Source organism: Podarcis bocagei (genome assembly GCF_964188305.1).
Source record: "Podarcis bocagei genome assembly, chromosome: 15".
Taxonomy (NCBI): domain Eukaryota; kingdom Metazoa; phylum Chordata; class Lepidosauria; order Squamata; family Lacertidae; genus Podarcis; species Podarcis bocagei.
In genome coordinates, this window is record NC_138141.1 from 24,489,346 (window position 1) to 24,516,386 (window position 27,041).

Sequence of the window (27,041 nt, forward strand, 5' to 3'; positions counted from 1 at the left end):
AATATCTGTATCCGCTGCCAACTATAAGGGTTTGTGCACAAAACGCATACATATATAAACACAAGCAGACGAAAATTAAAAACTATGCAACTTAAAACATAGAATGCATCATCGTGGCTGCTTATTTCAATTTTCAGTTGCCAGATGTTTAAAATTCTCCGCTGCCACCAGTTTATCTTGATCCGCGGAGACAAAAGTCGCCCAATAGTCAGCTGAGCATCCTCAGCGTCCTCCGCAATCTTGGGCGGAAGGTACCATTCTGCCCCGACCGCGTTGGTCTCTCAACCCCCCCCCCCCGTTACGGAGGATTGGTAGCTGCGGAGAGGGCGGGGCGGCGAAGGTCGGTGTATCTGTGTACCGTTGCTATGGAGACGTGGCGCTAGTGGCGCAGCGGGAGCTGCGGAGAGTAGCTCTGTGAATAGCCTGCGGCGTCGCTGCTGAAAGGTAGTTGGGGAGCAGAAAGGGAAAAGGGTTCGGATGGGGTGGGGGGGAGCAGGCAGGTATCACTCGAGAGGAGACAGGAAGGAAAGGGGGTGGGCATTTTCCAGCATGATGTCAATGAGGAACAAGAACTGCACCTCTTCCGAAGTCCTGCTCCCTTTGGCCAGCTGCTGGAGGTGCAGAGTCCAACAGGTGCAGCAGCTTCTCCTGCATGCAGTGGCGGAAAACGCTTCCCCGGTTGAATTTCTGCCAGTCATGCAGCTATTAAATGAATCTAGAGGTGGGAGGAGGGCGATGAGCAGCTCAGAGGACACCCACCCCTCCAAGTTTGGAGGGGCCAGTTTGACTCAAAGGGTTTATCACAGATCCGCAGGGAGAAAGGTGTGTGTTTAAAAGTTTGTCTGTGCTTATGGTTTTGCAGTGGTGGCTTGTATTGGGCTGTTGTTGTTTTGCCTTGTTGAGTTAGCTGCCCTGGAAGACAGGTGTGCTTAAGGCACGCAGTTAATAGTAATAAATAGATATCAGTATATTTAAATGTGTTGTTATAACTTATGATACCAGCTGCCTAAATGATTGCAAGAAGCAAAGGCTTGGCTATAGACTACCCCCTCTCATCCTGACCCCACATATGTGATGTCTTCTTTATTCTATTCATGTTGTGCCCTGAGACCAAATATATCTTTAGTACCCTTTTTCCAGGCAAGGAGACCTTATGACAGGGGTCAGCAACCTTTTTCAGCTGTGGTCCGGTCCACCGTCCCTCAGAGCATGTGGTGGGTTGGACTATATTTTTTTTGGGGGGGGGGGGATGAACGAATTCCTATGCCCCATAAATAACCCAAAGATGCATTTTAAATAAAAGCCCACATTCTACTCATGTAAAAACACGCTGGTTCCTGGACCATCAGTGGGCCGGATTGAGAAGGCAATTGGGCCACATCCAGCCCACGGGCCTTAGGTTGCCTACTCCTGCTTTAGGATGATCAATTTACACGGCTGCTTCTGATCTAATGGTATTGCTGCCCCGCCCCCTATCGAAAAAGAGAGGAATGTGGTCAGAGCCACATACTGCTTTCCTTTTGTTTACACTCCAGAAAGTACAGAGTGGTCCTTATGCAGGAATACTAACTCCTATGTTGCAGAATGGGGATTACATACATAGGCCTAGGTGTGCCAGCCTTAGGCTGTTTGCGCATTACTAGCTTAAAGTGCAGCTAGGTCATTCTTTTCTCAATTCAAATTGAAGCTGGTTTGGGGGGAAATGCATCAGAAGGCAGAATTTCACAAGGAACAACAGGATAGATGCGGGATAGATATGGATTGCGGCTAAGACATGTACTGTAGGAGCCAACTCCAGGGGGCTGTGGGTGCTTGGGCACCCACAATCATATAATTGTGGGGGCCAGGCACCCACAAAGTCAATGGAAAAAGCTGGCAGGCAGCATTGGCGCTGCCTCCGAGACAGAAGCCGTCCAGCTCCGCCCTCTGCAGCCAACAAGCAAGGCACCCTTTTCTGAGCCCAAGCCCCTCCCTGCAGAAAAGGGTGCCTCGGTGGCTGCAGAGAAGAGGGAGAGGAGCTGCCGTCGCTACAACACCATGGACATGAGACATCACCCGCACGTGGTGAGCACCCACAATCCTGAGGGTGAGATGGCACCCCTGCCGTGTATGATGCTTCCAAAACCAGTGATGGAACATGTCATGGATGCAGAGGGGGTTATACACAGCCTTAGATAAAGCAATAGTAACATTTGATCACTTGTGCTTAAGGCCATTGGGATTGCTGAGGAGTCTTTGCCTACAAAAACAGTTCATGCCCATTGCTGGAAACACAAAACACAGATCAAGACTGTAATGCCCCTTTTTACATGCAGTGTTTACATGACTTGAATATACACAATTATTTAATTGTTATTGCAAGTTGCATTAGAAGGCTTGATCATTTTTCAAGCAACTTTCAGATTTTCAGACCTTCCACATTTAAGCTTGAAAACATTTTTTAAAAATTAAAAATGGCTATTTTTGGGTGTGTGTTTTTAACCTTGAGGATTCCAGGGGGTTCTGAGCTTTCAAAGTAAAATCTTGAAAACGCTAAACTTACTTATTTTTAAATGCTGGCTTTTCTTTCATTGGAAATTTGAAGAGTTGAAATGTTCTTTGGGGATCATATGGTACACACACACACACACACACACACACACACACACACACACCTCTTTTCCATATAATTGTAAGCCATCTCAGAAACAGAGCAGGCAGCAATAATTAGGATATTGCTTACTTTGTTTTACAGAAGGGTCACACACGTGAAGTGGATTTTTCTGCTCATTCTGAACTTTTTTCCCCCCCTGCACCATGAACGCAAAGAGCCCATTATCCCAAAATGGTTTAGTTCGGCCGCACGTCCATTACTCCTTTTTGGAAACGGCATCTGAAGGATTGTCACAGAGTGACTCTGATTCTGAAAGCCTTGCTCAGGAGATTCAGTATCAGCTTGAACTTCAGAAGCGGATCCACAAAAGTGAAGAGCTGGTGGGCCAGTCTGGTGATGAGCTGGAAGAAGACAGCTTAGACGAAAACAGCTTAGATGAAGACAGCCTGGAGGAAAAATGTCTAAGTGGAGGAGGAGAAGAAGTCTCTGATGGAGAAGAAACACAAGTTCCAAGCAGAAGCGGTTCTGGAAAGGAAAACTGCAGCCATGCAAGGTAAAGCATTTGCATTTTAATATACAGGCATTCCTGCACTTCTGTTTTCGGTCAGGACATGTTAAAAATATAAGGACAAACCTAAATGTGCCCTACTGGATCAGGCAAAGATCTGTCTAGTCCAGAGACCTGTATATGGTATTGACTACAAGCAGACCATGAAGGTAGCAACCCTCCTGTCTCCTGAGGTATACTCTGTTTTTATGTGGACGTTCCATTTAGCTTTCATGGCTAGTGGCTGCAGAGACCTATTCTCCTTTATTTGTCTCAGCCTGATTTAATCACATATACTGAGAAGAGTGAATGACAAGACGGTCATTTACCAAGTAATAAGTTATCATGGTATACATGTGATTTCTTGGTAAGCAGGTTGTTGCTGTCTTGCTAAGTGGTGGAGATCATTCTACTGCTTGCATGCAATTCTGTTTACATGCAGAAGTGAAAAGTCAAAGATGGTTTCTTGATTACTGTTTGTTGAACATTTAGCCTGGTTTGTTTGCTCAAAATTTGCGGGGAAGTTAGATTATATCTTCTATTTATTGTGCATTGATCTTGATTTCTTTGCAGGATCAAAGTTAGGCAATGCAGTCAAGCAAATGTTATGCTATACTTTCCAGTACATTTTTCTGTCACTTTTCTTCTTCATAAAAGGTCCAATTTGGGGAGGGGAAAGAGAATTTGTTGCACAAGAGCTCCAAATCAGCTTTAATTGCACAACCTGAATTTTGCTGGCATGTGACTAAATCCCACACAAAAATAGCGATGGTCTAAAAGCACCCATAGAGATGAACCTCAAAGTTTTGATTACCTTTAATCTGCCAGTTTTCATCTACCTGGTCCTTTGTATTACATATGAACTTGATTTTTTGTTTATTTTATGCCCATTTTATTTTAAGGGGGATCAGCCTAGGAACCTGAACAGTGGTATACAAATACTTCCAGTAAATTAAAAGTGCTGAAGAAAACTGCTGTATTTGTTTGCAGAAGCATTCCACTTTCTTCTGGTGACCAATATGTTCTAAGTAGAACATTCTCTTGTGTTATCAAATATAGTCATACCTTGCAAGTTGAACGGAATCCATTCCGGAAGTCCGTTCAACTTCCAAAACGTGCGGAAACCAAAGCGCGTCTTCCAATTGGCTGCACAAAGCTCCTGCAACCAATCAGAAGCTGCGGAAGCCCTGTCAGACGTTTGAGTTTCAAATAACATTTGCAAACGGGAACAGTTTGCTGTGTTCGGGAGCCAAAACGTCCGAGTACCAAGGCGTTCAGGATCCAAGGTACAACTGTAATAGAAACAGAGTTGACACACTTATTTCTTTTATCATAATCCAGTAACTGTAAATACTAATAGAACAGTGAGATTTAAATATTTTTTTTAAGAATATTGTTCTACATATTTGTTAACTTTAAGATCACAGTGGTATCTTCAAAACAATGCTTTTCATAGTGCAGTCCTATGACATAAGAATTAAGTTTATTGAAGTCAATGATAAGTCTTCCTCCCAGGTAAGCATGTAGAGGATTGTAGCCTAAACAACACAGTGTGTCACAATCTTTATCACAGGGGTCCCTAACCTGTGGCCCTCCAGATGTTGTTGGACTACAACTCCCATCATCCCTCTTAGCCATTCTGTCTAGGGCTGATGGGAGTTGAGTTGAATTTCAACAACACAAGGAGGATCCCGAGTTTCTTTCCCATAATACATTTGTTTGCATGATGTATTGAATTGATTTTTAGCTGTGCTTGACAAAGACCCTGCTGTATTGGAAACTTGTTCTGCAAAAACATACAACATTCTTATTTCATTTCTCTGGCCTGAAGACTGGTGCTGCCCTCCTTTATATTTTTAAATAACATTCTGGTCATTTCTTGGCTGGGCAATGCAAACAGACTGCTTACAAGACTACTTGCACTCACTGGCAAGTTACCAGCTGTAAAATGGGCATAAATTCTATTGGTTTCAAGTGTGTATACAGTCCTTCAATCACATTTTTAAATGTATCTGCTTATGCTAGAAGGCTCTAAAATTTTAAAGGACTTTTGAGGATGTGCCAATGAAATAGTTGCCTTGCCTTTTTTATTCAATAACTGCATAAATGCCAAATTAAAAAATTCCAGAGTGGTTATTTGTTTTCCCTGCTTACTTTGAGAGGTGCATTAACTTCCCCATTCTGTGCAACTAGAAATTGGATTTGTTGCGTGCACTGAAGGCTTAATGCTGCGTAAATGCAAAATAATTGTTGTTTAAAAGGATTAAATTAAGCCTGAATCAAAAAACGATAAACACAATCCATTTTCATGCTCCGCTTAGAAACAAACATGACAAAAAGGAAAGAGGGTTAAATTATTAACGGTGCGCTTTCATGCACCTCCTCAATGGGCAAAGTGGCTAGTTATTGAACATTTTATTGCAAGTGGGAAAGGATGTTAATTGTGTAGGAAACATGCTCCAGCCTTTGTGGGGAGGGGGATTCTGACAGAGCACAAAGCTCTTCATTCAATGGAAATTTGATGTGATGTTCTTCCAAATTATCGCAGTACGTGCTCAGATGGAGTTCATTAATGGAGACAAATATCATTCCCTGTGCCTGTGATGCTTCCTGTCTGCCTCTATTCTGAGCTCGGAATTTGAAGTGGAACCCCTACATCTGTTGTTCCAGAGAGAGTCCATATAACCCTTATTTAGCAGAGAAAGCGGGGCACAGGATTACTGAGAGAGAGCGACAGAGACAGAGACCCTCTTTTTGTCTTGTTTTGAAGATGAATCTATTCACCTCCGTTTGGATTCACCAGGTTGACCCTAGACAGCACAGTGCAGCAGAGCTTATGCTCTTGGATTTCAGTACAATGAGCCTTGGCAAGGATCACACTCTGTTGTTAGAAGCATTTCCATTGTTTTAAGCCCAGTGTGACATATTTCTGGGCTTGTGCCACTTCAGAAAAGCTCTCCTGCGTGCATATCATTTGCATTCATGAATAATCATGGCTGGTTTTGGACCACCCTCCAGATAAACCTGCAGGGACATTAATAATGTGTTCCGGTCCCTAGCCTAGCCAGCCGCAGGCATTAGCTGAAGTCAGGGGTGCCAACTTGAATAAAATATGGGGGGCAGGTAAGCCCCGCCCTGCATAATTGATCACATGACAGTGCACACACAATTTGAATGGCAATCCCCATCAACTTTGGAGGGGCCCATCCCTCTCAAATATTGTATGGAGTTGGCTCCTATGGCTGAAGTTCACTGGATAATTTACAGTGGTACCTCGGGTTACATACGCTTCAGGTTACATACGCTTCAGGTTACACACTCTGCTAACCTAGAAATAGTGCTTCAGGTTAAGAACTTTGCTTCAGGATAAGAACAGAAATCAGGCTCCAGCGGTGCGGCAGCAGCAAGAGGCCCCATTAGCTAAAGTGGTGCTTCAGGTTAAGAACAGTTTCAGGTTAAGTACGGACCTCCGGAATGAATTAAGTACTTAACCCGAGGTACCACTGTACATGGTTGGTGTCTCCAGGCTTTTGAGGGCTCCTGGCCAAGCAAGACACACTCCATGGGCCACCCACCCTTAGTGAGTTTACTTCCTCACTCCCGTTGCCACCTACTTGCTTCCCAGGAAGGGGGAGCCACTGAGCAAGCAGGAAGTGGCAGCTCCTCCTCCTAGTGGTCGCCAGAGCAAGAGGTCAAATGACCTGAATGGCGTTCAGGTTGTAATGGTGAAAAAGAGGAGCAGACCCAGGGGAGGCTTCTGTCATGGGCCACCTGTTGAGATGTGGACCCTCGACAGAGGCCCATCCATGCCAATCCTTGGCACCAGCCCTGATTGCAATTGATCCTAGGGTTAAGCTTTTGGCCTGTATAGACAGTGGCCAAAGTAGCTTTGATTTGACTCCCTCCTGAAAGACATCCAGCTCCCATTTCAGTTTGGAAAATTGCCTCGCATCCACCACCCCAGGTTGTTATTTTTCATAGTCCTGATTGGAAAGCCAGTGCCACATACATTCCTTGAAAACAACTACCCTCAAGAGAAACAAAAGGCTTCAGTAGTGGCTGAGAAACAAAGGGTTGTACCCAACTCCTCAGAGTAGGCCCTTAGAAATGAATGGACCAAAATTAGTTATGTTGATTAGTGTCAGAGAGTCTGCTCTGAGTATGACCAACTCTGGCTAGATCCCTGAGTAACAGACATTGAAAGCTCCTGTAGATCCCTGAGTAACAGACATTGAAAGCTCCTGGTTCAAATTTTACCTCTGCCATGAGCTTGTGCGACCTCACACAAGCCTTTTCTCACCCTCGCTCAGTAATATGGATTTTTTTATTTGTGTTTAAGTTTCAGAACAGTCAAAAGAAAGTACAGTGGTACCTTGGGTTGAGAACTTAATTAGTTCTGGAAGTCCGTTCTTAACCTGAAACTGTTCTTAACTTGAGGTACCACTTTAGCTAATGGGGCCTCCCGCTGCTGCTGCACCGCCACTGCACGATTTCTGTTCTCATCCTGAAGCAAAGTTCTTAACCCGAGATACTATTTCTGGGTTAGTGGAGTCTGTAACCTGAAGCATCTGTAACCCGAGGTACCACTGTATGCACATGATTAAACATGATTAAACTTTGGAATTATCTCCACAAGAGGTAGTGATGGTCACCAACTTGGAAGGAAATCAAAGGCTGCTAGCCAGGGTGGTTGTGCTCTACATCAACGGTCGGCTTGATCCAGAAGAGCTTTCCTTATGCTATATTCTTAGGTTTCTGTCTCCTTTCCTAAAAACTTCAAAGCAGTACTAGCTGTACAGGACATAAGGTGATGGAGACTAGCTGCCGGAGACCTTGATTTGAGATGTGCGCAGACCACCAGTGCCTTCTAACAAGTGAATTTTTAGCGTCTGGTGGTCACCGTCTGCTGTTTAACAAAAATGGAACAATTGTTTCAAGGGACTGTAGATAAGTTGCTTTCTGGTTGTCACAAAAACCATAACCTGCCATTGTAAGCACTAAAACACCCAGGTATATTCCTTGCATCCGAACCTTAAAATTCTTATAATAGTTAGGGCCCATGACTGGGATTGTAAAATAAGAAGCCTTTGAAAATAATGCTTTTCTTGATCAAAACTTCCTTTTCGTTTGTTCCTTTTAGTAACGAAAAGGAAACAGTGGACAGGTATTCAGAGCTGAGATATAATCCCAACTGGAAGAATAATAAAAAGGCAGTAGGCTTTGTCGAATTAGATGGCTGTCCCCCAGAGGAAGACGAAGACTTGCCTGTTCTCTCCATCGATTCAAATGGCAGCCCTTCCCAGTTCAGATTCATATACAGGCATCGCCAGCACCAGGAAAGACCACAAAACAGACCACCTGTGTTTGACAGGGAGCTCTTGAACTCTTGCGATCAGCCTGCAAAGGTCAGCAATGGATCTTGTGGTTTGTATAACAAGGAACAGGAAGTAGTAGTTCTTTGCCATTATAACAGCTGTTCTAGTATACACAGCGACAGTTCTTCTACTCAGATGAAAGAGTTTAAACCAAGGCCTGAGAAGGACTTTGTCGAAAAGAACAAGCTCACTTTGGGACTAGCGATCCAAGAGAACAATTCTTATCTTCAGCGCCATGGTAAAAAGCAAAGGGAAGACCATGAAGAAGAGGTAGGTGAATGACCTCTGCTCAGAATGTTCTGACAGCGCTTAGCAATTATTTACATGTCAGTGTGTTCAAAACCCTTCATGTCTCAGATTTTATTTTCTTTAATTTGTACTGTGTGCAATGCAATATTTGCAAACCATCCAATAAAACGAGGGTTTGCGTTCCATGAAGTTGCCCCATTAAGCAGCTTATTTTTATCACTTTGTATTTAATACTAATACTAATACTAATACTAATAATAATAATAATAATAATAATAATAATAATAATAATAATTTATTTGTACCCTGCCCATCTGGCTGGGTTTCAAACAATGTTTTTAGAATGTTGTAAGCCTCCTGGAGTCCCAGCTTGGGAGAAACGTGAGACAGAAATACAATAAATAAATTAGCACCAGGACTTCCACCAGATGGGGTGCAGGGTTATGAACATATTTTTGAGACGGGGGTTACCTGGGAGTAAATCCGGTTGAACTCATTGGGACTTGCTCTTGAGTAGATGTGTATAGGATGGCACAGTATTGATTTATGCGGCAGATGACGTAGATATAAAAAATATGCATTGACTGTGAAAAGGATTTGACAAATCAAGCTACAATCTAGACAAAATGAAATCCTTTTCACAAACGATGCTTCCACCCTACCTACTCCCAAATCAGACATTTCCTTGAAGGATGCTCTACATTACTTCAGTCCTAATCTCTAGCACTTGACATAAACTTTTTCACACGCTAGGGGGCACTGAATGAATGCTTTAATGCTAGTTGGAGTCCTGGCAATTTCTTTCCCTGACAGCAATATTTGGAAATGCAGATTTTGCATATGGAATTCATCTGGGGCAAATACTGCTCGCTTCAAATGAAGGAAGATAAAGGATGTGTTGATGTGTTGATTTTTCTATATTTGCCACTACTGCAGAATTGGGAATATGTGTGGTGTAGCCTAGAGTCATGCCACCCTGCAGATTTTACCCTTAAACACCATCTTTCCTTTAAGAATGTGCCACTGTTTCCAGTATAGCAGGTCTTTATTTCTGAAATGTGAAAAGTGATTATAATGATATATGGTTCAGTCTGTTTAGGGCTGCAGCTATGGCAATTATACAGCAAATTTCAAATGTACAAAACACTTTTTCTGAATAATCTCCCATAGCAAGAAGGACCCACATTTGGAACACCACAATTTTTGCTCTCATTGGTGCACCTCCTAGTAGGCCATTACTAATGTTGCCATTTTGCAGATGGGAGAAGCTGAGGCTGAGAGAATGACTTGCCTGAGGGCACCTAGTGAATTCACGACAGAGGCAGGATTCAAACCCGGGGACCACCTCATTTGTAATTTGGACTTTCATGGCCCATCCTATGCATGCTTACTTGAAAATATCGTATTTTTCGCTCTATAGAACGCACCTGACCATAAGACGCACCTAGTTTTAGAGGGGGGGAACAAGAAAAAAAAATTCTCTCCCTCTCTGCACAGTGCCTCTCCAGCAAAGTGAAGCCAGGAGAGCAAGAGGGATTGGTGCGCACCGATCCCTCTTTGTCTCCTGGCTTCAGCGAAAGCAACGCGAAGCCTCCGGAGCTCAGCAGGACTGCTCCCACTGCACTCCGGAGGCTTCACGTTGCTTTCGTTGAAGCCATGGAGCCTGCATTCACTCCATAAGATGCACACACATTTCCCCTTAATTTTTGGAGGGGAAAAGGTGTGTCTTATAGAGCGTAAAATACGGCAAGTCTCACAGAATTCAGTAAGCCATACTGCCAAGTAAGTGTGCAAATGTTTCTTTATGCTTATGAAGCATTAGGACAGGGTGGGTGATTCTGGACTACAACTCCCATGATCCCGGGCCACTGGCCTTGTTGGCTGAGGCTGAAGGGAGTTGTTGTCCCTCTATCTGGAGGGCCACAGGTTCTCCATCATTGAATTAGGGTGTGAAATTGCTATGGTTTCTTTCTTCCTTTCCCACTTCCTTTTGCGTTATAACTATTTGTAATTAATAATACTACTAATAATAATAATCCTACATCCGTTCTCAATAGTTCTTGGTTAGAATACTTCCAGAGGTTTAAACGCAGGAGTAGGTTGAATTCTTCTGGGTTAATATTGATCTAATGCAGAGGGAAAAGCACCCAGAAGTAAATAACGGGCAATGTGGAATGATGATAAGCATTGGTGTGGGGAGAGATAAATTACCCACCAACAGATTTCACTTGAATTCTTTGTGGTTTGTACGTATTTAGCAATCAGCTCAATGGAGCTATGTTTCTTGGCATGTCAAAGCGATTAATGCTGTTAGCCTCTGGAAGTTAAACCTTGGCATAACGTAATACCATCTTAATTGGTGCACAGTTTCAGCAAAACCTACTCTAAGGAAATACATTTGTTGTTTGCTTGTTAAAGGTAGCAGTTAAAAGAACGAGCTTTCCTTTGGCATGTTTCTGTGCAGTACTCAAACCACAGACAAAGTCAGCAGAGCCCATAAACAGCTGAATCTAAGAAGAATTTACTGCAGAGCAGTTGACGAGATCTCCAGATTGTATCTTGATTCACCGGTTTGTCAAAGCCAACTAAAAATAAGGGACTTCTCATGTTTGGCAGATTATGTGTCCCTTACGAAAAGTATTATCTTATGAAACAATATAAATACAAATTAAAATAAAATCTTAGATTAGCTTCACAAGGGGATTTTGTATTTTCAACCTCTTTCATGGTAATCTGGCTACAATATGGGTCTATTTCACATATGTTTCTTCCCGACTCAGTTTCAGGTGCATTTTTATGTACTATTTTGCTGAAATATTTTGCACCGATCTTTCTATTAACAGCACTGACTCCCTCTTTCAGTATTTATGGGTCCCATGGATGTTGTCTGTGGTCTTGCCTTTGTGAACCCTATACAGTCATACCTCGGGTTGAAGTAGCTTTGGGATAAGAATTTTCGGGTTGCGCGCTGCAGTGACCCGGAAGTAACGGAGCGTGTTACTTCCTGGTTTCACCGCTCGTGCATGCGCAGATGGTAAAAATGATGTCATGCGCAGAAGCGTCAAATCGCGACCTGCGCGGACGCGGGTTGCATTCGCTTCTGGATGTGAACGGGGCTCCAGAATGGATCCCGTTCACACTCAGAGGTACCACTGTAAATAGTAGACAACTCCACCCGCCTTTGGCTCCTACCATTTGCATTGGGAGGGAGACTTCCAATAGCACTAACACATCTTTGCCTCTAACCACTCTCCTGGAATTCCGTATGGAAAAGTGAGCATAGCTAGCAGAGAACATATAAATTGCTTGGTCCCTCCTCAGCCAAGTTGGTAAAAGGCTATCATTAATTTATTTTACTAGCCTTCTAAGAAGTTAATAGCCTGCACACCCTCTCCTCTGCATCCAGGCTGAAAACAAAGGCTATTTAGCCTCTTAGCAGACTAGAACCAATTTTTTTTTTGGGGGGGGGGGTTGGGCAGGATTCTCCTAACAAGCCCCATCAAGCAGAGGCCCTATGCAAGGACTTCCGCTTGTGCAATCGGGCTTTCCTCTGCCTGTGCACCCCCAAAATTGGCTTTAGTGGGAGTCTGGAGAGTGTCCAGAGCAGCACACAGGGAGAAGAAGGTGGAATTGTCCTAACTGGCAAGCCAAAATGCTTGCACAGGTGGAATGTTTGTCATGGTGCAACATTAAATCCTACCCTTTGTAACATTTGGGGGCTTATTTCCAAGGCGACACTCATGGGAACTTATTTAATTTGTTAATTGCAGCTGGAGAGCGGGGGCAGGGTTTTTTGTTTGCTTGCTTGCTTTTGGACCTGCTGGAAGGAAAGGGTTAATCCATCTTCTGCTCCAAATCTGGGCTTTCATCAGCTGCTATTTACATCGGGGAGGGGGCAGATATACACAACATTAAACCACATGTAATTTGACCTTGAGTGTCCACCTGAAAGATGCACATCTAAAAGAATGTAATGTGCAAAGCAGCCTTAAGATTAGGTTATCTTGGAACAGTTAGCGAGGAAAGCTATATAAATGCTAATTATAATTATTGTTGCTACTCCCGTTGTTGTTAAATGGGTATACATCTGCGCCAGGCTGTACAAATCTGGGCTGAAGTGAATGTTTCCCTCGTTCAGATCGTATTTTCTAAAGCATCAACTTCTTTTGCAGTGCTGCCTGATTCCCTAAGAACCCGATGATGAGTTTCTTTGAGCACGAGAGCGAAGTAGCGGGGCCTATCTAGCTGAGCTGTGCTCATACTGAGTTTCTTTTCCTCCCTGTAAACCCCTTACTTCAAAGCGAGGAACATAATGTACGATTTTTTAATGGCTCTAGACCAAGGCACTCAGACTCTCTGTGCACTGTGCCTTACCTCCGTGTAAACACCTAATCAAGATTGCCTGCGCTCCAACAATAGCAGCCAAATGCAATTCGAGAACCACAAGCCTTTGAAGTCCTCCCTGCAAAGGCCGGTTTTCTAGTCCGGGATAATGACATCTCATGATTGCTGCCTTTGTTGTATCTTTTCAGCAGAGAAGCAATTACGGGCCTCAATTTAACAGAATAGACATTACACAGCTTATGATGCTCAAAATGCAATTTCATTTGATCATTTTCTCAATTTGATTGGCATTAATAGAACAGTTCGCTTCCAAAAAAAAAGAAGAAGAAGAAGGAAGGAAGGAGAGTGGGTCGAAGTTCTGTCCTGTTCTTCTTTCAAAGAGATAATGCAGACGCATGCTCTTACCTGCCCGGCGCACTGTGCGGCTTGTGGCGCTACCAAAACATTTTTTTCTCCCAGCAGCAAAAATCTGTCTGTCTCCGTTTGTTCTGGAAGAGCTGAGCTCTCGGGTGGCTTCTCAATATTTCTAAACTGCCCTGTGGTGCTGTGAGGGCGGATAGGCTCAGCCATTAATTAGTACTTGGATCAATGTGACTCAGCGAGAGGATTAATTACATGAGCTGAAGACCCCTGAAAGTTATGGTTCTGAATTTCCCTTGGTTTGATATGGCTACCCAGCTGCAAAGTGCTGCCTGCCTTCCTGGAGCAGCAAAGGCAAATGGGGTCAGGCCACCAATGCCTGCACCATTGCTCCTTTTGGGTCATTCTCAGCTGCATGCTATGATGCTCAGCACATTATTTCTACCCATAGCAGGACCTCACTGAGCATGCTTTATATCAGGGATAGCCAACAGGGCACCCTCCAGATATTGCCAAACTGCAATTCCCATCAGCCCCCAGCCAGCCTGGCCAGGGGTCAGGGGTCAACAGCAGTTGTAGTCCAACAACATCTGGAGGATGGAACGTCTCCCAGGACAGCACCATGGAAGGGCATTTTGTTTCCTTATTTATCCAGACACAAACACGTTAATTACTGTACAGCTACAGTTCAGGCAGGACCTAAATGAGAGGTGGGGGGGCAGGGGACTGTAATTAATTTAGCCTCCTCCTTAGAGTGTAATGCAAAAAGGGATTGGAACAATACGAGGCTTAAAGGGCTCATTTGGTCTCGTGCTCTTAAAATAAAAGAGAAATGCAGTGGTAATGCTTGCAATTGAAAGAGGAGTAAGGATTTGCAAGATTAATAATTAGGGGCATGTTTAAAGGAGCAGCCAACTCATGCTGTAGATAAACAGATTGTGGCCCAAACCACCTCACAAGGGGGGGAGAGAAGGGGCAAATGTCTGTTCCCCATTCGTTGTTTGTTTGTTTAAAGCATCTTCATCCTGTTCTTCAGCCAAAAAAAAGGCTTACAGATGTCACTGACGAAATGGTCTCGACCCTCAGGCTTACAACCTAAAAGTCATGACATAAAAGGAAAAGCGACTCGGGAGGGAGAAGGGGGCAAACAAATGCTGCTTCTTAGGTTGAAATCCACCCCACCCCCTTATTCTGGGCTGTGAGGCAGCACAGGAAAATAGGAAGCTCCTTTATACTGTGCCAAGCCCATTGGCTCTTCAGCTCAGTATTGTCTACACTGGCTGGCAGCTGCTTTCTAGGGTTTCAGATAGGAGTCTCTCCCAGACCTACCCGGGGAGGCCAGGGATTGAACCTGTTTATTTTATTTTTAACATAATGTATATATTGCCTGATTGTAAAAAGCAAACAAACCTCTAAGCAGTTTACAACAATATAAAAGAAAACATTAAAAATTATTGGTAAAAGTTCTTTTTTTAAAAAAACGGTTTGGGAAATTTTCAAAGTATGATTGAAATCAGCGGTAGCGAAAAATAAATGAAGCACGTATAACTTCTGCCTATCAGTTTCTACATGCAAAGCAGATGCTATACCACTCAGCTAAAGCCTTTCCCCTTATAGTATCCTTTCCCTTGCTTCTGCCAGCTCAGCTGGCTTTTGAACGGGCAGGAGGCATGCTCGCAGTACCTCTGCCAGCGGAGTCTGGCAGAAGGCCCTGAAATGGAGGGTTCTTAGCATGGGACTGCACCAGCTCAGAATCTGATGGGTCCTGAGCTGGTCTTGCAATTGGCACTGGCCAGCATCAGACACAGTCCGGGCCTGATCACTATGCAGCGGTGGACCTTGGGGGTCTCAAATTTCAGTGGCACCCTGTACGAAGCTAAAATTCAGTGGCAGGGGGGCACTGAATTTTAGCTTCATACAGGGTGCCACCCCATTTGTGCTCCCCTGAATCCATCTCTGCACTGTGCCAGCATGGAGATGGCACAGGGATCAGGATCCATTTGCCTGCCCCAGACTCCATCCATACCACTGTTAAGCGGCCATTTTGCAGATGCAGCACAGAGCCTTGGAAGCAAGGAGTTAAGATCAGAGGTGGAGGAGAAATTCAGTTCAGTTCTCTTTCAGAGGTAAACCTGCATCATTCTCGCTTTCTGAAGCCGTACCCAGACTGAAACTCTGCTATCCTCCGCAATTCGCCCTTCACTGAATTTTGTAACACTGTTCTCCAACCAAACAACGTGTATAAAAATGCATATATTTGGGCAAATGTTGAATGTGTGAAGGAGAGCTATCGCAGGATTGGTCATCTGTCATGGATGCTTTAGTTGAGATGTTCAGGGAAGTTTTTAATGTGTGACATTTTAGTGTATTTTTGGTCTTTGTTGGAAGCTGCCCAGAGGGGCTGGGGAAACCCAGCCAGATGGGCGGGGTACAAATAAGATTCTTGTTGTTGTTGTTATGCCTGAATTGGAAGGAATTGGACTAGATGGTTCTCAGGATTCCTTCCAACTCTATGATTCTATGGATATTATTATTATTAATTCAACTCACAGTATATCCCGCCCTATACCCAGAGGTCTCAGGGCAGTTCACAACAAGACCACAACATATCAAATCAAATCAAAAGCAATAACCCAATAACGCCACCCCCCAAAAAAGCCACGTTTTAAACAGGTATTGGATGTCAATAAGATCAACCAAAGGCCTGGTTAAAAAGGAACTTTTTTGCCCACCGCCTAAGAAGAGAAGAAGAAGAAGAGTTTGGATTTGATATCCCGCCTTTCACTCCCTTTAAGGAGTCTCAAAGCGGCTAACAATCTCCTTTCCCTTCCTCCCCCACAGCAAACACTCTGTGAGGTGAGTGGGGATGAGAGACTTCAAAGAAATGTGACTAGCCCAAGGTCACCCAGCAGCTGCATGTGGAGGAGTGGGGACGCAAACCCGGTTCCCCAGATTACGTGATTACCGCTCTTAACCACTACACCACACTGGCTAAAGGTGTGTAATGTAGGTGCCAGTCGAACTTCCCTGGGGAGAGCATTCCATAGATGGGGAACCACTGCAGAGAAGGCCCATTCTCGTGTTGCCACCCTCTGGACCTCTCGAGGAGGCGGCACACAAAGGAGGCCCTCCGAAAATGATCTCAGGGGCCGGGTAGGTTCATATGGGAAGAGGCGGTCATGCTATTGTTGACTCTTGGATCAACACTCAAATTCAGTACTTTTCAACTGGGTCAGTTTCACCCATGAAAGTCTCTTCAGAGTGCATACCCTCCAACATTTCTCCAATGAAAATAGGGACTTGTTGTTGTTTTGTTGTTGCTGTTGTTGTTGTTGTTTTGCCCCTGGAAAATAGGGACACTTGGAGGGTCTGTGAGTGTTCTGATGTATACAATAGGGGCAAGTGGTATTGTATAGGGGAGCTCTGCCCCTAATCTGTCCACATTTTTTAAAACGGTATTTCAAGAGCCCTTGTACGTATAGCTGTATCTGGCAAAGACTCTCCCCATATGATGGCTTTGAGAAAGGCCATTTCTCTCTCTTTCTTTTTTTTTAGTTGGATTGTGTGCTTGAGATTATGGTCTAACCTCTTGAACATACTGTTTTGAGTTTCCAGCTGCCCACTCTTTAGGAGACAAGCCAAAGAGGAATGTTATGCTGCGACAGTAAAGCGATGCAAGTTTTTCTTTGCTGAAAAGTGAATTTTTAATTCCCCCCCTTTTTTCTTTTTACAACACCGCTCAAGGCACCCAAGCAGGAAAGCGATGGCCAGCTCACCGCTTGCCTCCGTCTCACGCCGAGACTGTAGGGCTATAAGCAAGATTTGGCTCTGCATATAAACACTAATCACTAGAGAAAAGGTCTGGCTAACAGGTTATCGTCTTGTCACCGGGAGCTGGGATTCCCTAGTGCTAAAGCTTTCACTAAAACATTCTGCTCTATATGTGACTTAATACCTACCATTAAGCAGTTATTCTGAGTGCATACACTCTGTCTTCAATGCAAGTGTTGGACACAAAGGAACCCTGGGGAGGCTGGAGGATGAAATGGAGGAGTTCAGTGCGGACAAAGATTAAATGGATTGAGAAGGGCTTTGTGCGTTACCTCTCGGGAGTCCAGCGTCTCACCTCATGAGGAGTGGCACCTGAGGCCTTAACTGGAACTTGATGAAGCTTTAACTTTTCCCCCCGCAATCCATTTTGAATTTGATGGTTCTTTAAAATGGCGAGGGAGACCTCTTAGCTCCTATTCAGACATTGACTCAGCCAGGGTCAGCGCTGCCATTAGGCAAAGTGAGTCAGACGCCTCAGGTGGCAGTTGCAGAGGGGGCTGCGAGTGAAGAGAGCTGTTTGTGTGCTACATAGCCTGCCTGCGGTCTACCTTTGCTTGCCTGTTGCCCTTGAATGAGGCCCTCTTTTATTGCCACTGTCAAAGTCAGATTCACCTGCCAGCCTGGTTGGCTTCTCATATATATATATATATATATATATATATATATATATATATATATATATATATTATTAGATTTTCCACAATGATAGCAAAAACCACAAAGCAGAGTGGTACACAAAAACAGAAAAAATAAACAAATAAACAGATAAACAATAACAACAAACTTTATTCTTCACAAATCCAACCTTTTAAGCATCTTAGTTGACTTCCTCAAGTCCCTCCCTTCTGAGTTTCCTTGTAGTTAAAAGTAACAGCTTTCCAATATCATTATTAAACTAAAACAATTTCCAATTATAGTCCATCTTATTCACTTTTCTTAACATTCTAAATCCCATTTATTTTATTATAACTTGATTTAATCCTAGGCCTATTTGTTTTCTTTCAAGTAATTTCTAATTTTTTATGTTACAATGTTTATTCAAACAGTCCTTAAATTTCCTCCAGTCCTCTTGCAACTCCTCTTCTTTCTGGTCGCGGATTCTTCCAGTCAGGTCAGCTAGCTCCGAAAAGTCCATCATCTTCATCTGCCAATCAGCCTGGTTGGCTTTTGTACATGGAAACGGGGGGAGGTGCCATCCTGTCCTTTGCATGGAGGAGTAAAACACCTTGGACAAGCCCCAGAAGCAGCCGACTGATCTTTTGCCCTCATCACCGTGAATCTAAAGCAGTGTAGGCACAGAACAGAAGCCCATTCCCCAAAAGGCCAAATCAGGCAGTTCTACCCCTGGGGGGGGGGGAGGTGAACTTAAGATAGGAACACAAGGTGAGCTTGCAGGATCAGGCCAATGGCCCATCTAGGTCAGCATCCTGTCCTCTTGGTGGCCAACCAGATGCCTGTGGGGAACCTGAAAACGGGGCATGAGTGCAGCAGCTGATATTGAGAGGCATCCTGCCTTTGGCAGAGGAGGTACAATGCTGGTATGATTCAAACTCTTCCAATATGGACGTTTGCATGAAGAACACACAGAGCACACGTTAATTTTCATGGCACAGTGGCAGAAGCAGCAGGCCCTCCTCCCGATGCCTCAGGCCAGTCCTCGATTTGCTTCATCTTGTTGCCTTTTCTAAACACAAGTGTTGCATCTTTTTGGTTGGGCTGTTGGAGAATTAAAGGAACTTTGGCTCATCAGTTATACCAGGGCAGGTTGTAGCTCAGTGGTAAGGCATTCGCTTGTATGCAGAAAGTCCCAGATTCAACCAGTGGGATCTCAGGGTAGGGCAGGGAAAGGCTGCCAGTCAGTGTGGACAATATTGAGCTGCGTGGACCACTGGTCTTACTCACTATAAGGCAGATTCCTATGTTCCTCTGATTAAATTTGCACATGGGAAAAATGAAGAGTTCTGAAGCAGCTTCCTTGTTTATTTTTAGATGATCACATATGTGTCATTTAGTAAGCATCATCTTCAAAGAGGCATGTTCTCTTTTATGGATGAATATGAAGAATTTCCCTCTTTTTCTTTTTCTTTGGAGTCCTCTATCTGGAGCCTCTATTAAGGTCCAGGGATTGCGTACTCCTGGGGGTGTTAGATGGGTGTTAGATGGTTAGCCCTGGGTAGAAGACAGGGAAAAGTACATCTTCCCAGTGGCGTAGCGTGGGTTGTCAGCACCCGGGGCAAGGCAAGTAATTTGCGCCCCCTAACCTGTGGATTTGCGCCCCCTAACCCGTGGATTTGCGCCCCCTAACCCTAACCCCCAGATGTTGCGCCCGGTGCGGCCGGCCCCCCCTGCACCCCCCACGCTACGCCACTGCATCTTCCAGGGTGAGAGGCTGGGAAGAGAAAGGAAAGGTCCCAGCTGAGAGCTGGGAGGAGCTGCTATCCCTCTGTGGATGGTAAGGGCTAAGAATTACTAAGAGGAGTCTGTACTTTACTTTTTCTATTTGCATTTTTTGTAGCTCCTATTTTATTGTATGATGAAAAACTTTAATAAAAATCTCCGAGAAAAAAAGATTTGCCTTTTAGCATGGCACTGACCATCTGTCAGTTTTACAACTGCTAGGGCGCCCTGACCTAACCACTGTGATCCACACGAGGGTCACCTCCAGGCTTGATTATTGTAACTCACTCTACGTGGGGCTGCCCTTGAGACTGACCCAGAAACTCCAGCAGGTGCAGAATGCCGCAGTGAGACTCTTCATGGGGTCCTTGCCATGGGAGCACATTCATCCGGTGCTATACCAGCTGCACTGGCTCCCGGTGGAGTACAGGATCAGGTTTAAGGTGCTGGTTTTAACCTTTAAAGCCCTATACAGCCTAGGACCCTCATACCTACTGGATCGCCTCTCCTGGTATGTCCCACAGAGAATCTTAAGGTCTTCAAATAAAAACATCTTGGAGATCCCAGACCCCAGGGAGATTAGACTGGCCTCAACCAGAGCCAGGGCTTTTTCGGCCGTGGCCCCGATCTGGTGGAACGCTCTGTCACAAGAGACTAGGGCCCTGCAGGACTTAACATCTTTCCACAGGGCCTGCAAGACAGAGCTGTTCCACCAGGCCTTTGGCCAAGGCACAGTCTGACCCCCTTCTTCTGTAATCCTCATAGAACTCTAGCCCAATGGTTGCCATTAATTTGATTCTGAATTGATTTTAGAATGAATTGATTTTAGAATGTATTTCAATTAATTGACTGTGATTTTATGTAAACTCTGCTATTTTTATTGTTGTTAGCTGCTCTGAGCCCGGCTTTGGCTGGGGATGGCGGGATATAAATTATTATTATTATTATTATTATTATTATTATTATTATTATTATTATTTACTAAAAAGGGGGATTAAGAATCTGCTGACTGATTAATTAATAAAGTTTGAAAGAAGTAAAATAGTTTATTAGTCTAACATTGTTTGGTCTAATGTTGCTGTTTGGTAATTTTGGCATAATAGATTTGTTACTTTTCAGGGTGCCCCAAGACTTCATTTTTTTTAACACTGGTGTTTTTGCACTTACAATTATCCCCGAGTCTTCTTCATTTTAGTGTCAGGCCTCCTTAGGGAGGAGGGTGTTTGTTTCTACGGAAGATTGTACCAAGACATTGCTGCCTTGTTTATTTTAGGATGCAGTAGAGCACAATTGACTGATGCAGAAAAAATGTAAAACTCTTCTGAAATTGAATTATTATTATTTTTCAATTTCACATTTTTTTTCCTGAGCCTGCAAGCACTGTGCTGGAAGGCAGGCAGGAAGGGAGCAGTCCTTGAACTTTAAGATGACCGCTTACTACACATACACTTACCGTAATTTGTCCTGGTCAAACAAAATCCAATTTGCTTCTTTTTCATGAAGTAATTGTTTTCTGCTTGTAACATATGTAGTTCGCATGAGCTGATAATCTTGCAAATGTTCCTGTGCAGAACCATTAGATGCAAAAATGCCATGCATTGATTGCTTACTACTTGTGTAATACTTGAGGTATACACAGTGGTTAAAGCTTGTTTACATGGTACTTGGAGGGAAGGCGGATGCCTTCATTTTGACTCTGGATCGAATGCAGCCAAGGTCATGAGCACAGCATGCATTCTTGATAAGCTATGTTGCTAACTCTTTTGAAGATTGAGGCATAGAGGAATATTAGGGCGAGAGGGTTCATCAGTATTATCACAATTCCAAATTTTAACAGGCAGTAGTAAAGTTGGCCAAGCTTGCTCATGACCTGATGTTTCAAAGCAATGAGTCCTTGAGCACCTCAACTTTGTTTAAGGTCATAGAGTTCCACTCTCCCTATCTTATCTCAGTCACAAGGTCTATGAGTCTTCCCCTCGTTCCTGTTTGGATTCAACTACAGCCACTTTGCCCATATCCCAGCGGGTAAAGGTAAAGGGACCCCTGACCATTAGGTCCAGTCGTGACTGACTCTGGGGTTGCGGCGCTCATTTCTCTTTATTGGCCGAGGGCCATGACAGCTTCCGGGTCATGTGGCCAGCATGACTAAGCCGCTTCTGGCGAACCAGAGCAGCGCACGGAAACGCTGTTTACCTTCCCACTGGAGTGGTACCTATTTATCTACTTGCACTTTAACGTGCTTTCAAACTGCTAGGAGGGCAGGAGCTGGGACCGAGCAATGGGAGCTCACCCTGTCGCGGGGATTCGAACCACTGACCTTCCGATCGGCAAGTCCTAGGCTCTGTGGTTTAACCCACAGCGCCACCTGCGTCCCATCCCAGCGGGTAGGCATGGTTTTATATGAGTGTTCGTCTATTTGTATTCTATTTCTTTTTATTCACTTATCCTCATCAAGAGCTTCTCCCATTTCATCACTACAACCTGAGAAATGGTAGATTGTCCTAAAGCCATCCAACTAGCCTCTCGGCTGACCAGAGATTTGGACCCGGGTCTCCCTGACTCACTTCCAAAACTCTCTCCACTACAACACATTGGTATCAAATTTTATTTGATAGGTACATGCACAAAAAGGACCCATCACCAACCAGATTTAGGGCAGCTGTTGCATATAGTATGGTAGCCTGCATGGCATAGCAGTTAGTGTGTTGGACTAGCACTGGGTTCCAAATCCCCACTATGCTGTGGCGTTTTCACAGGGTCAGTCATGTCTCTAAGCCTAACCCACATCGCAATCCCTCCCTTGGAGAGGCTGGGATAAAGATGTCATATTAAAGAAGCGTCACTTGTGTTGCTTGCCCGCATTTTCAAAACATGATTCTTCATGAATGCAAGATATCTTGAGTTTCACGATAACTTTGTTTGCTTGTTTTAGGCTCACCCATACCAATGGCCCGAGACGGGCAGAACAGACCCGAGCCAAGCTGCACCCCCAAAAGAAAGCTCTCTCCAGCATCCATTGGGAGCCCAAGTAGAACTAAGAAGCCAGTATGGTAGATGTCACAATCTGTTAGAATTTGAGAACGCTTGTGCAGATTCCAGCTCTTATAGAGAAGCGCCTGATTCGGAGCAGGACGCCAGACGTCCGTTGCATCACAGGTTGCATCCAAAGCCATTTGCCGCTCCTTTAGCTGCCAGGAGGTCTGGTCAGGACAGCCCGTTCTCTCCAGACTCGGCCTATGTTGTTCATCAGGATGGCAAGCAAAATTCCATGAACTTGACCTTTGCTAGGAATCCTCTTCAGCCAAGCTCCTACCAGAACTTCACAGGGTTTCCTTCACCATGTACTGGTGAAAAGAAGAAATACCGATGTGATCCTGAAAACGCTTCTGGGTCCCGCCACCAGTATCCCTATAGGCAGACAGTTTCAGAGCCTCGGTCTACCGCCAGACATGGCAAGTGTTGGAACCTCGTAGGGCACAAGAGCTTTTCGGATGCTTACAATGCTAATCTTCAACAGCCTGTAAACGGAGAAGTTTTGTCTTGGAACCCCAGACAGATTTATACAAAGAAGACCCTCGGCAGCTATGTTTCTGGTAACTCAGAGTAAGGATGCAGGATAATCAATATTATTAAAAGAGTCAGAGAATCAGGGGATCATTGTAGATATATACAGGGCTGTCTTAAGCATATCCGGTGCCATGGTGAAAAGATCCCTCTGGCGCCCCCCCCCCCTCGGCAACTCCAAAACAAGGGACAGGGTGGTAGAAAATGTCCTCTGCCTCCCCCACCGCCCTGATCCTTGCCATGGCAGCGGCAATTAAGCAGGAAAATGTGCTGGCAGACATGCTCTCTGGCGTTGGGGCACCCAAGGAGGCAGCCCGGGATGGCTGTGCGCCACCTTTTGCCAGGAAGCAGGAGGAGGACCACGACAGGGAGCAGGGCAGTCTTTAGCAGATGCAGAGGCTTGGGAGGGAAGCTGCATACAGCTTCCATCCTAAGCCTACAGGGGTCGCTCTCCTCCTGCGAAGGCTTGGAAAGGAAGCTGCATGCCCGCCAGCCATATAGTTGGCAGGGCGCAGCTGGAGGGCATGCAGGGAAAGGGGAGGCTGCCGGTAAAGCTGCGCAGCTCCCCCACTCGCCAGGGCACCCCTGAGAGGCTGGCGCCCTGGCGCAACGAACCACTAACACCAATGGGAAAGACGGCTCTGGATATATAGCTAGTACTTGCTCGTTTTCTCTTGATTTGGGCCTGAAATTGCCATGAATACGGACTGTGGTCCCCAATTAGCACATAACAGATACTAACTTTTCCGCAGTATTGCCCGTGTTTTTACCTATACAATTGTCTTGCAATACCTCTCATCCACTGTAACAGCTTTTTTCAAAAAAAAATTGTTGTGCTGCTTCTAGCATTCGTCATGCATCTTCATCTCTCTTTCACACACACACACACGCTTTGTTATCCCACTTAGCAGCCAGGTGAGTGGGGTAGCGAGGAAGGCTCACTCATTTGTTTTAGGGTACAGAGAAACTTATTTGGTTATGCTATCTCATGGTACTTAACTAGCCAGCCAAAGCCGTCACCTTGACAAAGGAACTGGTTTGGCAAGCTTGCTCTTATACATTCTACCCCACCAAATACAGGATTGCAGGTTCTGAAAGGGATTCCATCCAGACTGACCTCCCAACTCATAGCAGTTTGTTTGTTTTTCCAACCAGCAGTTGTCTTAACAGACTGCTTATTTCCACACTCCACTGCAATATATATCATGGAATCATAGAATCCTAGAGTTGGAAGGGACCCCAGAGGTCACCTTGTCCAACCTCCTTCAGTGCAGGAATCTTAACTAAAGCAGCCATGACAGGTGGCCATCCAACCTGTTTTAAAATCTGCATTGAAGGAGAGTCCACCGCCTTCTAAAGAAGTCTGTTTCACTGTCAAACAGCTCTTACTGTCAGGAAGTTCTATCGGAATCTCCTTTCTTGCAATTGAAGCCATCAGTTTAGATTCTACCCTCTGGAGCAGTGTTTCCCAACCGGTGTTCCGCGGCACACTAGTGTGCCGTGAGATGTTGCCTGGTGTGCCGCGAGATGTTGCCTGGAGGGAGGCGGGCAAGGGCGTTTGCTTCCCGGAGGACTTGTGGGAAGCCGCATCTTCCCTGGGCGACACGCCGCCTCGCGACTCCGGAGTCAGCCCCGAGGGCTCTCGGAGGGACTCGCGAGCGACGGCGCGGCGGCTCCGGGCGCGCTCAGCTGGGCCGCCGCGCGCCCCCGCTGCAGCTGCCCGGCGTGGAGCGCTACGCGGAGCCGGCCGGGCTTGGAGGCACCCAGGTAGGGCCGGGCGGGGGCGGGGAGGTCTCAGTCTGCTGCGGGCGCAGGAGGGAGAGGGGGAGCCGTCGGATCTCCTGGAAGGAAGCGAGGCGGCGGCTAAGGGGGATGCAGCCCCGTCCCCAGCAACAGGCGCTCCTCGAAGTGAGGCCACAAGTCGGGGCTCAGACAGGGCCTGGAAGCAGCGGCTCCGGCTCTTGGGAGCGGAGAAGGGGACTTCAAAAGCGGCCTGGAGGAGAAAAGCCCCGATGCAGCGAGAGCGGGGAGCGTGCTGCCTTGTCCAGGCCTCCTCGCTTTGTGCCGTCCGCTGCCGGGAGCAGGACACGGGAGCTCCTCGTTCGCATGCTTTCCCGGGTGATCGGTGAGGGTTAGGGTTAGGGTCCCTCAGTCCCTCGCTTTGCTGCCTCCTCCCCCCCAACCCCCAAAACTTGGAGGTTCCCCGGCAAGGGGGAGGGAAAAAAATTGAAAACTTTCACTTTCGTGCGTCCCTCCCGGCGTGACGCTGCGCGCTGATGTCACGGGGCTGTAATGGTGGTGTGCCGCGAGATTTTTTTCATCAAACAAGTGTGCCTTTGACCAAAAAAGGTTGGGAAACACTGCTCTGGAGCAGCAGAAAACAAACTTACTCCATCTTCCATGTGACAGGCCTTTAAACAGTTGAAGATGGCTATCATATCTTCTCTTAGTCTCCTCTTTTCCAGGTGAAACATACCCAAGTCCCTCAACTGTTCCTCATAAGGCTTGGTTTCCAGACCCTTGGTCATCTTCATTGCCCTCCTTCCATCTTATCAATATCCTTCTTAATCTGTGGTGCCCAGAACTAGACAAGGTACTCTGCGTGGAGTCTGACAAAGGCAGAATAGAGTGGTACTGTTGCTATACCTTACCCAACTCCCAACTCATATGACTACCTAGGTAAAGGTAAAGGTACCCCTGACCATTAGGTCCAGTTGCGGACGACTCTGGGGTTGCGGCGCTCATCTCGCTCTATAGGCCGAGGAAGCTGGCGTTTGTCCACAGACAGCTTCTGGATCATGTGACTAAGCCGCTTCTGGCAAACCAGAGCAGCGCACGGAAACACCGTTTACCTTCCCGCCAGAGCAGTACCTATTTATCTACTTGCACTTTGACGTGCTTTTGAACTGCTAGGTTGGCAGGAGCAGGGACTGAGCAACGGGAGCTCACCCCGTCGCGGGGATTCGAACCGCCAACCTTCTGATCAGCAAGCCCTAGGCTCTGTGGTTTAGACCACAGCGCCACCCGCGTCCCTATATGACTACCTAGATAGGTCTAAAAATGATTCTCACCCCCCTGCTGCTGCTCCTTTCCATGGTCTTCCTTTTTACTTTGTTTCCTTTTGCTTCCCTTTTCCTGCTCTTCTTCCTTGAGGCCATCCCAACCACCTGCTCACACCCCTGTAAGAGCCCTGTCCCCAGCCACCCGGCTCATCCAGGCGGCAGAGCGGCATCACCGAGAAATCTCTCAGCTGGCAGATGATCACCTCGCTGTGAGCCAGTTCACGGCCATGTTTCCTCCCATTATACAGAGGGGAGAGAGCGACTCGCAACTCAACATGGAGAGCTGTGAACAGACCCGCCAGCCCATTCTGAGCCGCAGCAATTCTGAAGGCTACTTGATTCAGATGGAAAAACAGAAGGAGAGGAAGGAGAACAGGAAGGTAAGCTGGGAAGAGCACCAAGAAGAGCAGGGGTGGGTGGGTGGGTGGAAGGAGGCCTGTGGTCCCCTGGTGTTTTGTGATAGATCTGCAAGGAATTCTGGCTCTCAGTTCCTTGAGCAACAATGAAAAAGATCCCCATCACCTCCTTCTAAATCAGTGGTTCCCACCTTTAAGAGAGGACTCTGTGTTTCCTTTTCTCTTTGTTTCTCCGTTTTTGTTTTAATTTAGATTACTTTCTTTTGTCTTATTGCATTACCAAAAAAAAAAAAGCTTTAATAAAATCTTACCAAAAATAAATTAATCAGTGGTTCCCTAAGTAGGTGGTAGCACCCCTGGGGT

The 27,041-nt window shown here is 45.6% G+C and overlaps 1 protein-coding gene across 2 annotated transcripts in view; it reads left to right on the forward strand.

Annotated features, from left to right (window-relative positions):
* The first annotated feature begins 325 nt into the window (after nucleotides 1-325).
* JHY (junctional cadherin complex regulator) overlaps nucleotides 326-27,041 on the forward strand; it is a 37,015-nt gene continuing 10,299 nt past the window's right edge. Inside the window, exons 1-5 of one of the 2 annotated variants that reach the window (XM_081172538.1) lie at nucleotides 326-444; nucleotides 2,735-3,146; nucleotides 8,281-8,785; nucleotides 22,629-23,299; nucleotides 26,414-26,702. In XM_081172538.1, coding sequence (XP_081028664.1) covers nucleotides 2,797-3,146; nucleotides 8,281-8,785; nucleotides 22,629-23,299; nucleotides 26,414-26,702 — 1,815 coding nt within the window. In that variant the 5' untranslated portion in view covers nucleotides 326-444; nucleotides 2,735-2,796. Of the gene's footprint in view, nucleotides 445-512; nucleotides 825-2,734; nucleotides 3,147-8,280; nucleotides 8,786-22,628; nucleotides 23,300-26,413; nucleotides 26,703-27,041 lie in introns of those variants that run through there. The other variant, XM_081172539.1, reaches the window with a different exon arrangement.